The sequence below is a fragment of the Nicotiana sylvestris genome, chromosome 9 (assembly GCF_000393655.2).
Source record: "Nicotiana sylvestris chromosome 9, ASM39365v2, whole genome shotgun sequence".
In the NCBI taxonomy this organism is placed as follows: Eukaryota; Viridiplantae; Streptophyta; class Magnoliopsida; order Solanales; family Solanaceae; genus Nicotiana; species Nicotiana sylvestris.
The window spans coordinates 77,167,701-77,181,995 of record NC_091065.1 but is presented as its reverse complement, the minus strand read 5'-3'; the positions used below and the strand labels follow the sequence as shown (position 1 = coordinate 77,181,995).

Here is a 14,295-nt window from a genome sequence, read left to right as displayed (position 1 = left end):
ATTAAATTTTGAAAATATCCAAAACAAGTACGGCTTGATGACTCGAGCAAATATTTCAAAACAAAATGCGTCTTTAAAATAAAATACTGAAAATATCTTAAATGCCTAAAATGGCTATTAAAACAAGTCAGGCTAATTTCTAAGCTACTTAGGAACTCGACGGGCCCGGGATGGTGCGGCAGTCCGATTCCTGAGAACAGCTCCCTTCTCCACGGTTTGAATGGTGAGGCCTTCTTCCTCCTTTTCCTCAACTATCACATTGCAATCTATATTCTCATCTTCTAGAAACAAGTTCTTCAACCCAGCCAAAACTTCCTCCTCTGCAGATCCCCATATTGTGTCGGCCTGGTGAAAAGTCTGACTCAGATGTGGCATTGGCTGCTCGGGAGGATAATAAGGACCAAGGCATGGTGGCGACCAATCATTATATTCTTGCCAGGTGTATGGATATCCCAACCCAAAAGTTGTGTTGTTATGTATCAACTGTATCAGTTTGGTAATGCCCTAGAGTTTCTTCCCAAGACCTTTGCCGGGTTCATACCCAGACCATGCTAGTATGCTTTCTATTTTGTTACTCCACCACTTATCTTTCTCAATTGCATTAACACGCTCAATGCGGTGATAAGTTTCTCCACCCAACCTTCTTCTATTCTCGACAACCGGGACAATTTGACTGGTGTAAATGGGGTTACTTCCATCTCCGTGAATGATTACCTCCTGATAGTTCCATTCGAACTTTACGGCCTAGTGTAGCGTGGAAGCCACAGCCCCAGCGGCATGTATCCAAGGTCGTCCCAATAGAAGATTGTATGTAGTATATATGTCTAATACTTGGAACTCAACATCGAACCAAGCCAGGTCGATCTGCAGATAAAGGTTAATCTCCCCAATCGTGGCCCTTTGAGACCCATCAAATGCCGTCACGTTCATACTCCCTTCTCGTATCTCATGGAAATATTTGCCCAACCTTTTCAGAGTAGTCAATGGACAAATGTTTAGGCTTAAACCCCTATCTATTAAGACTTTGGTGATGAATTTGTCCTCAAACTGTACTGTGATATGCAGTGCCATGTTGTAACTTAATCCTTTAGGTGGTAGTTCATCTTCGTGGGAGGTGAGCTTGTCTCTCTCCAGTACTTGCCCTACCATGTTGGCCATCTCTCCACTGGTAATGTTGTTGGGTACATAAGCTTCATTCAACAACTTCATCAGAGCACTCCTATGCACCTCAGAATTTTGCAATAGTGACATGATGGATATCTGGTGGGAGTCTTGTTCAAATGATTAACGACAGAGTATTCTCTTGCCTGTACTTTCCTCCAAAGATTGTCTAGACCAGTTTCAATGATGGGTTGTTTGGTAGCAGCTTCATTTCTTGTTCCTCCCAAATTTTCGGGTATATAGATCCTTCCAGTTCTGGTCATCCCCTGTGTGGCACTAGATTTGTCCATCTTTTCTTTTCCCTTTCTCCTAGCTTCAGCAACGTAATCCCAGGGTATGGCATTGGACTTGAAAGGAGGTGTGGGTGCTATTGTCACAGTGAAGGGTGTGGATATTTCTACTTCAAATAGAGCTGGTGTAGTCACAGGTGTTATTGCTTTAATTTCAAATGAGACCGATGTGGCTACCTCAACTTCGACTGGCAGCTGTATCTGTACCATAATAGGAGTGAGTGTGACTGCAGGTTTAGGGTCATCACCATCCTGAATAAGCCCAATCGACCCCTCAGGATCGCATTCTTCATTAGTTTCTATCATATTTACTCCTTCACCCCTATGATCTGGGAGGGGATTGTTGCGGACATTTGGTGTGGCTTCCTTTGCTTGTATGACTTTAGTATCAATCAGGGTTTGAATCTTATCTTTCAGAGTGTGGCATTCATCGATGGTATGCCCTTTCATGCCAGAATGGTATGCACATGTTTTGTTTGGGTTGACCCACTGGGAGGAGTTTTCCATTGCAACAGCAGGAATGGGGGTGACATATCCGATAGACTTGAACCTTTCATATAGTTGGTCAATGGGTTCAGCAATAGGGGTATATTATGTGGGTGGCCTGCGACCAAAATTGGGTCTGGGTTTTTAATAGTTTTGACGGGTTGGAGGTGAATGGTAATAGGCTGGCTGGGTGTTATAGGTGTGATAGGTGGTAGCGGGTTGAGAATATCTGGGCGGTGAGGGTTGGTATGTAGGTGGAGGTGTTTGGTATGTGAGTGGAGATTTTGGGCCTTGGGCCACCATCATTGCCCCTACTTTTTTCTTCTTCGATATACCCTCTAACTGTAATGCTTTGTTCGTAGCCTGCAATGCCTCAAAATTGGTCACCATCCCACTCTTGATTCCTTCTTTAATCCTTTCTCCGAGTTTGATGATGTCGGAGAACTTGTGATTTTTGATGACCATTAACCTTTCATAGTATTGGGGATCCTGGGCCCTAACAAAGAATTTGCTCATCTGCTCTTCTTCTAGTGTCGGCCTAACTTTTGTAGCTTTAGACCTCCATCGAGTAGCATACTCGCGGAAAGTCTCCGTTGGTTTCTTTTTTAGATTCTGTATGTAGAAGACATCCGGCGCACTATCTATGTTAAACCTGAATAGGTCCATGAAGTCTGATGTCAGGCTTAACCAATTAACCCACTTCTTGGGATTCTGACTGATATACCAAGACAGACATCTCCTGTGAGACTCCTCATGAATAGCTTCATGTGAATTCTTTCATCTTTCCCAACTCCCACGAGCTTATCACAGTATGTCCTCAAATGTACCTTTGGGTCACCCATTCCATCAAACATCTCAAACTTATGAGGTTTGTAATCCTTCGGTAGTTCCACATCTGGCTAAATGCACAGATCCTCATAATTTAGACCTTCAATTCCTTTGCCTCCTTCAACACCCTAGACTCGGCTCGTGAGCTTCTTGAGCTCTTCGACCATGTTCTTAATGAGCAGCTCCTTCTCGGTAAATTCTGGAGCGTATGAGGTAATTGGTTGAGTATAGTGAGGTAGGTTTTCCAAGTATATGGGATTGTTTTGGTGGGTGCCAGGGGTTGGAGTGTAGTGGTGATCATTAGTTGAGTTTTGTGGATCAGGGATAGGTTGCGGGATATTCTGAGGAGTATGGTAAGTGGTTTTTGGGTATTGAATAGGAAGATGTTGGTGCTGAAGGGGAGTGGGTATTGGTGGAGGATTAGGATATTAGGGAGGAGTTGCGTATTGATGGGGTGCAGGAGGACTTTGTGGATGTTGGTTTGGTGTATTTTGAGGAGGTGCTGGGTTTCGAGTATTTTGTTGATTAACGTCGGGGACGTTTATGGCGAGGGAAAGGTTTGCCAAGTTGCGGACCTGCTCAAGTTCTCCTTGCAACTTCAGTATTTTCTGTTCCAATTGGAGGACCAAATCATTTTGAGCTGGAGTACTCCGACCGTCTGAAGTTTCAACATTCTCAGCATGTACAACGTTTTCTTTTCATATTATCCATTTTAGTCTTTCCCTTGCTTTTCGGATTACTTGGAGGAGGAGGACCTCTTGATCTGGTGTGATATGCTAATGATGCCAGTATGTGCGAACCAACTTTAGGGGATGGGAATAATCAAAATAAAGAAAACAAAAGGTAGACAAGTCAGTAAGGATTGTAAAAAGCATTTGCAGGATTTAAACACGTACTGCGGAAACATAAATTTGCGTCATAATTTGGGGAACCTCGTTGTGCCTGAGGCAGGCCTAGCGACAAATAGATTTGGAGAGATTTAATGCTGATAAATGCCTCATTTCACTAATGTAATAAATATGACGAACCTAAAAACGATGATAAATAAATAAGTTACTAATGGCATCTGCCTTATTACATTTGAATTCCAAAATGACTCAAAACAGATAAACATAATTTACTTGGTCCCGGAGGGACCTGCCCCATATTTGGCCCTCTTGGCTCCATCGATCAGATTCCCCATGTCGTGCTTGTCCAGCAGCAGGTATGCCCTTTATAGATGTCCTCCTTCGTTTCCCTCTACATTCTGACAATCTACGACCCTTTTTCTCATCTTCACTTCCAGTTTCATTAGGCCCTGCTCCAAGTACTCCAACCTTTCTGCTGACCTTGTAGCCATTTCTTTCCACTCATTGATTGATTCCATGTCAAACTTGTGTTGCTCCAGATGCTTGGCTTCGGATTCAAGGACCCACTTGCGTAGCCTCTCATACTTCACTTGTGCTTCAGCGACTTCATCTACGACCCTGTTTCCTTGACCAACCCTTGGCTCGAATATTCCTGCTATGTTATCTTCTAACCATGATGGATCGAAGTACACATGACCGGCGTGATAGCGATCTAGCTCGATTGTATCTTTTTCCATGATAATCTTCAAGTGCCACATGTGTTGGGCCTCACATTTGTATGGAATGGTGTCACCCTGAAAATCGGCTCTGTAATGACTCATTTTAAAGACTCGTGGTGTGACTTATTTTATACCAGCTTGCCTCATAACCCTGATAGGAACATAAGGATGTATTCCCCTTAACCCAATCAACACCAAGTGCGGAACATCCCCGATCTGATGATGAATTCATCGGTAGGGAACCATTCGAACATCCAGTGAACCAGGTCCTCGGTCAAATTGTTGAAAAACTGTGCCCATTCTGTAGCATTCTCTGTCTGTGCAAATCTATCTGGGATAAAGGTCATTCTTTTAGAATGGTGGAAAGCGATGTGATCGTTCCATGGTCTCCGTGGAAACTCTTGGCGGTACTGACCCCTCTGAAGATGTTCTAACAACCAAATCTGTAGTAGCAAGTTACAACCCTCAAAGTTTTTGAACCCTTTCTTGCAACTATCTAGAGCCTGGTATATGTCTACTACAATCATCGGGACAATAGTGTAGGTTTGTCCCTCAATTCCCTCCATTAAAGCTTTGGTTACCATGGCTAACCTGGTGTGAATTCTGTCCCCTTGGCTTAGGAACACTATCATACCCAAAAAGCAGACAATGAAGACAAAAACCCTGTGATGAGTCCAACCTAGGGAATTGATGGAGAATTCATCATGAAAGATACGGTAAGATTTGTTGGGTTCGTATCGTTCATAGAGGAAGTCAAAGGGTATGTAGGACTTCTTCAAGCACTCCAATTCCTCATTCTTTCTCAGACCCATCATTTTTGGAAATCCTATAGTATTGCAGTTTTCTGGTACTAATAAACCGGGACTATCCCATGGCAATCCAGCGAATCTTCCGATTTCCTCCAAGAGGGGAGTCATTTCTATGTCACCAAAACGGAATATAGCTCTTTATCCGTCCCAGAACATAGTAGCAGCTTCGATCAGTATGTTGTTTGGTTGGATGTCCAATAAAGAAGGTAAATTTCCAAGAACCCTTTTCACATGGTTTTTATTGCTTGGAGAAAGATTTTCCCACCAGTCCATCAACAGCGGTGATATACTTCAGACCATGCCGAACCTGGGGACTTCGTGACTTTTTTTCTACAAAATAAACAAAGTTAAACTCTTTCCCCCTCCAGATTCGACTACTTACACATTAATGATTAGCATGTCGGCATTTATCTCTCCAAATAATACACATATCATGATTGCGTCCATTGGGATTATGGAAATCCCGGTGGACTTTGGACAAGGCTTTCTTAGGGGGTTATTATGTGGACAACATATTAACCTCAGCTAGATTTGACCATGATGCATGTACAGTTATTTATCAGAGCAAGGTTTCTATAGAAATTTAGACTAGTACCCTCAAGCGGACAACTTGAGGGGGAAAGGCACGGAACCATTGACCGCACCGCTGATCGACTAGTTTTACCACAAATAAGCCTTTCCGAATTTAAAGGGTGATTTTAGGAAGAGCGCAGACACTCATCAAGTGTCGCTATGGTATTAGTACGCACGAGTGGAATATGATATTGAGCATGGAGTTATGTAAAAAGAAAATAACACGTTTCAATAATTTGCATGAATAATGATAAAATGTGGTATTTAATAATTGTAAAGACATTTAAGAAAAGAAAAACAAATAGACAAGTTAGTTTCCACAGTAAAAGTGATAAAGCAGGGGAAGGAAATCATAAAGAAATTCACGTAGAATGGGCAGGGGTGTGCAAGTATTAACAGAATAATAAAGACATGCTTAAAGACTAATTTACAGACAAGTTCATTATGGTAAGAGCCTAAAGATATCTCCAGCAGAGTCGCCATGCTGTCGCGCCCCCTTTTTCTCGCGAAATCGGGTTTCGACATTTTTTGGGACAACTCTCTTCCTTTTGGGACGGAGTAAAGGATTTGAAGAGTCACTACCTAATGGATTAAGGTGCGTTAGGTCATATAGAGTAGTTAACTCATGAAACTAGTTTACATCACTAGAGAACGGGTAAGGGCTCGAAATTACCTTGAAGGGAAGGTGCTAGGCACCCCTCGATGTCTACAACGATGGGTCCCGACCGAACTTAAATTAAGCGAATTAGTCTTAAAGGGAAGAAAATAATTTGGATAAATACAATATTCAACTTATTTTCTACATAGGAGTATAGGGGTGGTCCTAAGTTTTTTAGCCTATAAGATCATTCCATGCAATGCTTTGCAACTCCCTCAAGTCGGGGTTTTACTCATAGCATTAGCGCATGGGCTATCATTTCCTTTACTACCCAATTACTATCTTTTAGTTGTTACCTAAGCGTTCTAATAGCTTCTAACTCGCGCCTTGTGCGTGCACTAACCGTCCCTTACCTATGATCCTGGAGGTATTTAGGACCTCTATTTAAGGTGGTTCTAGACTGACATATGTTCCTTAAAATGAGAAAAAGCTAAGCGACAAACAAAATTCAGATAGGACTTCATGTAAAAACAAATAGGGGCTAGGGCTCACATTGACCTCCACAAGTAGACAACAAATGCATGCAATTCAATCAGCAAATTTCATTAATTTAGGATCATATAGGCAGGATATCTAGATGAGCAAAACAGAATATAAAGAAGCAGTTTATTAAGGCGAGCATCGGGACCTATCAATTTGCCTACTGATTTTATTAAGCCTTGAATCTGGGCATTTTCAGAAAGTAAGATATCACAGTTTTAGACCCCAGAATCATTAGTAACCTTACAGATTTGCCTAAGTGATTAATAGAATCCTATAGGCATGGTATCTACAACTGTTAATTATAGACCTATAACATGGTTTCTAAGCGAATTACTGATTTTAACTCGTAAAGACAGGTTTTATCTCTTTAGATCCTATAGGCATGCTTTCTAAGTTGCAGAATTAATTTTACTCCTATAGACATGATTTCTAAGTGTTGACTTGATTTAAACTCCTATAAACATGATCTCTAAGTTTACTAACTGATTTCACCCTATAGGCATGGCATCTATTAGTTTAAATCCTATAGACATGATTTCTAGGTTTTGAAACTAATTCCTTTTATTCCTATTGGCATGGTATCTAAGTTGAAACTGATTTTTATTTCCTATAGGCATGGTATCTATTAATCACATGTGGGCAGAAGTTTTAAGCAAATTGCCAAGAAAATTTATTAATTCATACAAATAAAACCCTATATACATGATCACTAATGCACGTTGAGATATATGTGGATCCTATGAACATGGATTTCTAATGCAGAATTAACAAAAGGCCTATAGGCAGTGTCTCTAGTATTCCAAAAATGTGAAATGCAGAGCCACAAATAGTAAGAAAACATCCTATAGGCAGGATATCTAAACGAGTAGTAACATTCACATAATCAACACAATAAACCTATAGGCGAGATTTCTACCCGAGTGTTAAACAAAGATATAGAAACACCCCTACAGCTTTTACTAATGATCCTAGATCTATTTATTACAGAGATTATTACAGCTGCTCACACCAAGACTGCACTTAAAGAAACAGTTCATAAAAGATTGGAAGACCAGCCCTAATGTGTCAGAGTTCAGAGGAGTCTCAAGAACCTTAGGCAGTGCTCACACTGGGGGTGGTAGGAACCTAGATAACTAAGAGTATAAGTTTGAAAACCAATACATAGAGGGTAAGGGGATAGTTTTAGAAAATAGCTAATTTTCATAAGGGAAAATTTAGAAACCAGTGCATACATAACAGTAACAGAACTGCACCAAAGAACAAACAAAACTCATGTTCAGTATATAATTCAAACAAGTTGATATTTGTTCAGACTAGATATTCATACTAGCATTTAAAGTAATCACAAAAAAAAAGCAAGGACACTTGAACTAGCAGATAGAATTAGCCACACATTACATGCTTGCAGTATCTAGCAATGGTCAGAACAGGGAACATACAGTTGAATTGGACAGGGTTTTACATTATTGGAGATAACCTAGTCTAGTATTATCACTAAGTGGAATCATATAGTCATATAGCAAATAGAATCATGCTGAGGTTTTGAAATAAACTAACCAAATAAGCACATAGAACAGAATAGGATAACATGAGTTAAAGCATACCAGTTGAGAAAGAAGTAAATAGGAATGCAATGACAATTTGAATCCAGAGAATCTAGCCTTGGCTTTTAGCCGGCCAAATAGTGCAACAAATCAAAATAATAGAAAGAGAGAACTTCAGTTTTTTGAGAGAACAGAAAGCTTGAGAGTTTTTAAGCTGTAAAAAGTTGTTCAGTGAGGAAGTTATAAAGCGTGTAAGTGTCTAAGTGTATCTAAAATCAGGACAAGGGAAGGGCCTTTTATAGCATACAGTAGAGTAAAATAAATAAGGTACAAAATCAATTACACACAAATAAGGTATGAAAATCAGTTAATCAATAGATTACGGTCAGTATGAATCAATTAAGAGGACAAAATCAAATAACTATCACTTAATTTAAGGAAAATCTCACACATAATCAATTATTTAAGAATGGGGTCAAATAAAGTAAGAACTGATTTCGCAATCAATTAGAAGTCAGAACACAAAATCAGCTAGTAATACGGGTACATAATTAAGGTAAGAACAAGTAAGAACTTAATAAGGAAACACGAGTACTAAATTCAAACCCTAATTTAGGTAAGTAAATCCATTAACACTTAATTGACAGAGTTGAAGGTAAACAGGCAAAACAGTATAATAAATAGTCGAATAATTGAAACCCTAAGACATATCAAAGACATAGAGATAAAACTCAAGTAAAAATCAGTCGAAAAAGTAAATAAGAAAACCAGTGTTGGAAACATTTAAATGTTAAACATTTTTTGCAGAAAACCCATTAGAAATCAAAACCCTAGCTTTTAGGGTAAAATAAAATCGGTTAATAATAATAGTAAAAACAAAAAATCTTAAGGGAAAAATACCAAACAAACTCAAAACCACTTCACATCTAAATAGATCTAAACGGATTCAACCAGAAATAGCTAGGTTCATGGAAATAAACAGAGGTGAATCAAATCTAGTTTGAACTAGAGATTTGAAACCATAAAAACACGAAAATATCAGTACTTACAGATATCGGAGTGAACATAGACGGATTAATCGAGAAATGAGAGACTTTGAACCAAATCTAGTTCGAATCTCTTGAGATTATCCTCAAGTAACATGAAAATCATACAACCAGTAGAGAGATGTGGCCGGATAGGGCATGAAATCGAAGGAAAACCCCATGAATCAAGGGGATATCAGTGACGACGGGCTAGGTTAGAAGGGGGTGAGAGAGAAGATAGGAAAAAAGGGGATTGAAGGACGGCAGATTGGAAAAATGGGGGGATAGGGTTCAGGGGTTGGTGTAACTAAAAAGGAAAGCTAATCTTGGATCATTGATATTCTGAGATCAATTTCCAGGATTAAATTTAGGTTGGGGCGGGTTATGGACGGGTATGGTATTTGGGTTGTGGGTTAGGATAATTGGGCTGATTAGTTATTGGAGTGGGGTCCGAAAATTTAATTGAAAAGGGCTATGTTTTAAATACCCACTTAATTAATAAAAATAATTTATAAAATAGTTAATAAATGATGAAAAATTATTTATGAATGAAAATGATTTAAAATAATTACTTAATATTATAAAAATATAAAAAAGTCATTTTCATTTAAATAAAGTAATTATGCATATATATGGGCTATTATTGCGAAATATGCAATTCTAGCCTTAAAATGCAAATGTAATTATAAAAAATACAATTAAGATATTTAAGCACTATATGGGCATAAATGATAAATTTAGATGATTAAATCATTATAAAAATGATATGAGGGATAATTATTGGATATTTGTATATATAAAAATGCAGAAATAACTTGATATAAAGCTTTAAAAATTATAGAAATACTTGTGCATGTTTGTAAATGCATGTGCACTATTTTTAAAAATATATATACATATTTAAAATATATGAGGGAAAAATTGGGTATCAACATACATACCCGAGGGTGATCCCACGTCACCCTATTCCATAAATGCCCGACAACACAACATAACTAAAGATCATTACTTTAACCTTAATCCATAAACCACAGAATCTTATTTCCAATATCTGAAATTTACTACAAGACCCGAACTTCGCATCTACACACTACATAAGTTTGAACAAGATGGATCAAGCCATAACCACAACCCAAAATGTAATCACCCGACATACCACACGACTGGCATAATCGTAGGAAAATTTCCGATCATAGTAGCTGCTCAAAACAACCTAATACTGGTAATAAACCTCATGTCAAACAAAACCTCATTCTAAAGCCTTTGTGTACAACAGATCTAAGCCGACATTCGATATTATTCTTCCAACCACATTGTAATCAATTACAATAGTATTCATTCAAGGTCCAATGACCCCATCTCATCCAACATGACCACTCTAGTGACATGACACATCAATACAATCTAAAGTCGCAACTCGTGCACCAATAAGCAACATTCCAAATGTACTCAATCCTGAAAAATGACTCAGACGAGAGAAATGTCTCGCAAGATCAACAGGCACCACCACAACGCAATGCTAAGAACCTATCACACATTGTATAACCAAAACACACGAATCTAACACAAAGGATCATGTCTCAACATAAATCCGCTACAATGCGTGACCCATCCAAACGCTGGTCCATATTATATACCTCGAACCACCTTGCTCAAAATCAATAACCACGCAAAATTTGACATTAAGCACCCAAAGTGCATTACCATAACCATGGAGAAGCAAATGACACAACGCCACACAAAACTGGAAAGTGCATAACCAATACGCCATCAATCAAGCAATACCCAATACTCTTCTCGCTCAAATTCTGCTACAAGACCCTAATAGAACTACACCGTATGTGCATATAACCAACAAATCAAAACTCCTCATAGCATAGAAGAGTAACTCATAGATCATTTCAGAACACGAATAAGCTCAACAACAACCGAATGGCACACCCTCAACAATAGTAGTATGGAGCCAACCAATGGACCCCCAAATCAACTCTAATCACCCAAAAATAGATAAATAACCCTCCGAAAGTCCACAATGACTGAAGCATAACACATACTGTCATCTGGCTAGCCTCTGCCACAACTTCATAGTCCATAACCATGAAATAATATGCTCATGAGAACTCCCAGTCTCCAAATCCATAGAGCACACAAATCACCATATCTGATCCCAACTCCACCGCCCGAATATCTAACACATCTCTCATACACGATCATCCCATGAGGAATACTTCTAAAATTCATTCGTGCCACATAGAAAAATTTGAATATCAGTCGTCGATCAACTAGGAGAGAGCCGTAATACCAATGAAGAATCCATAAATCAAAACACATTGCCCCTTCTGAAATGTATACACTCATCAAACCATACCAAATAGTAATGTCATTTACCTAGTCATCTGAAACCATCCATGCTACCTAAGAATTTATGTCCTTCCCTTCAAAATCGAATCGTGACCTTGCACATGCCAATCTCGATCCCACACAATACAACGGATATACAATGTAATCATATGAAAAATACGAGAACTTTATAATCGACTCTGAGTCACAAGCAACTACATACTCAATTAGCCAAGAACTTTCTATTTGATTTCATCCGGAGAAAATAACTATATATCACATTCTCCTCACGCCAGTAGGAAATATACTCCTCGAAGGTGTCGCAACAGTTGAGGCTGTGTGCTACACAAGGATTAGAGTTAATCCTTAGGTTTACAAAGAGTTTTGTAAATGATGTTTTGGCTCAGTGATTTTAGTGGATGTTTGGGAAAATCCTACTGAGTAGTAGGTCGTGGTTTTTTCACCTTTTGAGCCAGGTGTTTTCCACATAAAAATCTCTTTGTTCTTTATTTTATGTACTTTTAATTCCACAACAGCAGTAGTTAGAACACCTAGAAGAACCAGGTTCTTCTAGATCGAAAAATTAGGTACCACACAAATCACCCCCCCCCCTTTCTTGTGTGGTATTGATATTTAGAACATCAATTGGTATCAGAGCAGGTTATCCTTGAAGAGGCTAACACCTTAGGAAAAGATCAACATGAATGCACCACTTGGGAACTGGGAAGGGCAATCCACTGTCAGGCCTCCACTATTCAATGGACAGTACTAATGTTGGTGGAAGAACAGGATGAAGGATCACATCATAGAAGAAGACTATGAACTCTGGGACATAGTCACTGATGGTCCTTTGGCAACTACAATGAAAAATGAGGAAGGAGTGGTTGTGCCAAAGACAAGGGCTGACTGCATTGCTGAAGACCTAAAAAAGTGGGAGAAAAATGCTAAGGCCAAGAAATGGTTTGTGTGTGGACTAGGTCCAGATGAGTACAGTAGAATCCAAAGTTGTACTACTGCCAAGGAGATATGGGACACTTTGCAAGTGGCTCATGAAGGAACACCTCAAGTGAAAAGATTCAGAGGAACACTACTGTATTCTTAATATAAGAACTTTACTATGAAGGAAGGAGAAACTATCCAAGAGATGTATACTAGGTTCACTACACTGACAAATGAACTTAAATGCCTTGGAAGGATTATTCTTGAAGAAGACAAGGTTAAGAAAATCCTGACAAGGGTTCTGCCAGTCTCATGGGAAAGCAAAATCATGGCTATTCAGGAATCCAAGAATATTGCTACTCCCAGACTGGATGAACTAATTGGAAATCTTACTGCTTATGAACTGAGGAGGCAAACCATGAAGATGGATACACCCAAGAAGGAGAGAAGCCTAGCTCTCAAAATTGCTGAAGGTTCAGATCTGGAAGATGATGAGATGGCTATGATCACTAGAGAATTCGAAAAGTACCTGATGAGAGGAAAGGGTTCTTCAAGAGGTACAACCTTCAACAAGTCAAGAGCTCCTAAGAAACAGACCAATGAGGGTTACTACAAGTGTGGTAAGACTGATCACATGATCAAAAACTGCCCTCAATGGGAAATTGAATGGAAGAAAGAAAGGGCTGAACGAAGGAACAGGAAGAAGGAACAGGTTCAACCAAAAAGGAACAAAGTTTCAACCAAGGCTATGGTTGCTGCTTGGGGAGAAACTTCAGATGAAGATTCAGAAGATGAAGCTGAAGAAGAGCAAGCACTGATGGCCATCGGAGAATCAGATGATGAACAAGAGGTAAGTATCCTTCATCTCAAAAATAAGATTAAATTTTTGTCTAAAGAAAAGTTGGTTGAGCTACTACTAGACTTCATTGATGAGTCTGAGATAATTAACAATGAGAAAAAAGTTATGTCTAGGGAATGTGTGATCCTAAAAGCAAAATGCAAAAGTCTAGAGTCTAGGGCTAATGAGAGTGATAACACAAATGCTGAGTTGAAGAACCATGTTCTTGAACTTGATAACAGTGTCCTAGAACTTAGGTCTGAAAACTTAAAACTTAAACTAGGAATAGGAAAGAAGAAAGCTGATCACACATATCTCACTCTAGAAGAAAACTTGGGAAAAATGAAAGATGAACTCATCAAAGTCCTGAAGGAAGATCTAGGAAAGGTGAAACATGAACTAGACAGAACTTGCAAGTGGAACAAGGCTTCTGATGCACTCTCTTGGCTGCAAGAGCATCACAGTAGCAACAAAAGAGGACTTGGCTATGAGACTCAAGCTCCAAAATGGGACTCTAGAAGCAAGTACCTCACTCTTCCTGAAAATAAAATCTGCACACACTGTGTCAAGGCTGGCCATTACAAAAATGAATGTAATGCAAAAGAAAAAGCCAGTCAAAAGAACAAAGTCTTTGTTCAAGAGAAAAACAAGTTGCCTGGGTGGGCAAGAAGGAATCTGATTCATCCTTTTGCCTATAGAAAGGGATCCAAACCAGTTTGGGTTCCTAAGACTAACCCCTGATTTCTTTTTGCAG

General features: G+C 39.1%; 2 protein-coding genes across 2 annotated transcripts; one reads left to right on the top strand and one right to left on the bottom strand.

Annotated features, from left to right (window-relative positions):
• Nucleotides 1–504: 504 nt before the first annotated feature.
• LOC138877798 (uncharacterized) lies at nucleotides 505–4,350 on the bottom strand. Its single transcript, XM_070157438.1, has 6 exons — nucleotides 4,009–4,350; nucleotides 2,634–2,836; nucleotides 2,281–2,589; nucleotides 1,308–2,001; nucleotides 832–1,260; nucleotides 505–717 (listed from the first exon to the last, which is right to left on the bottom strand). Exons 1-6 carry the CDS (start codon nucleotides 4,348–4,350, stop codon nucleotides 505–507), a joined length of 2,190 nt encoding a protein of 729 aa, XP_070013539.1.
• Nucleotides 4,351–12,554: 8,204 nt separating this feature from the next.
• On the top strand, nucleotides 12,555–14,282 carry LOC138877797 (uncharacterized). The gene is made up of 3 exons (XM_070157437.1): nucleotides 12,555–12,830; nucleotides 12,888–13,553; nucleotides 13,758–14,282. The coding sequence occupies exons 1-3, from the start codon at nucleotides 12,555–12,557 to the stop codon at nucleotides 14,280–14,282; spliced, it is 1,467 nt and encodes a 488-aa protein (XP_070013538.1).
• Nucleotides 14,283–14,295: the final 13 nt, after the last annotated feature.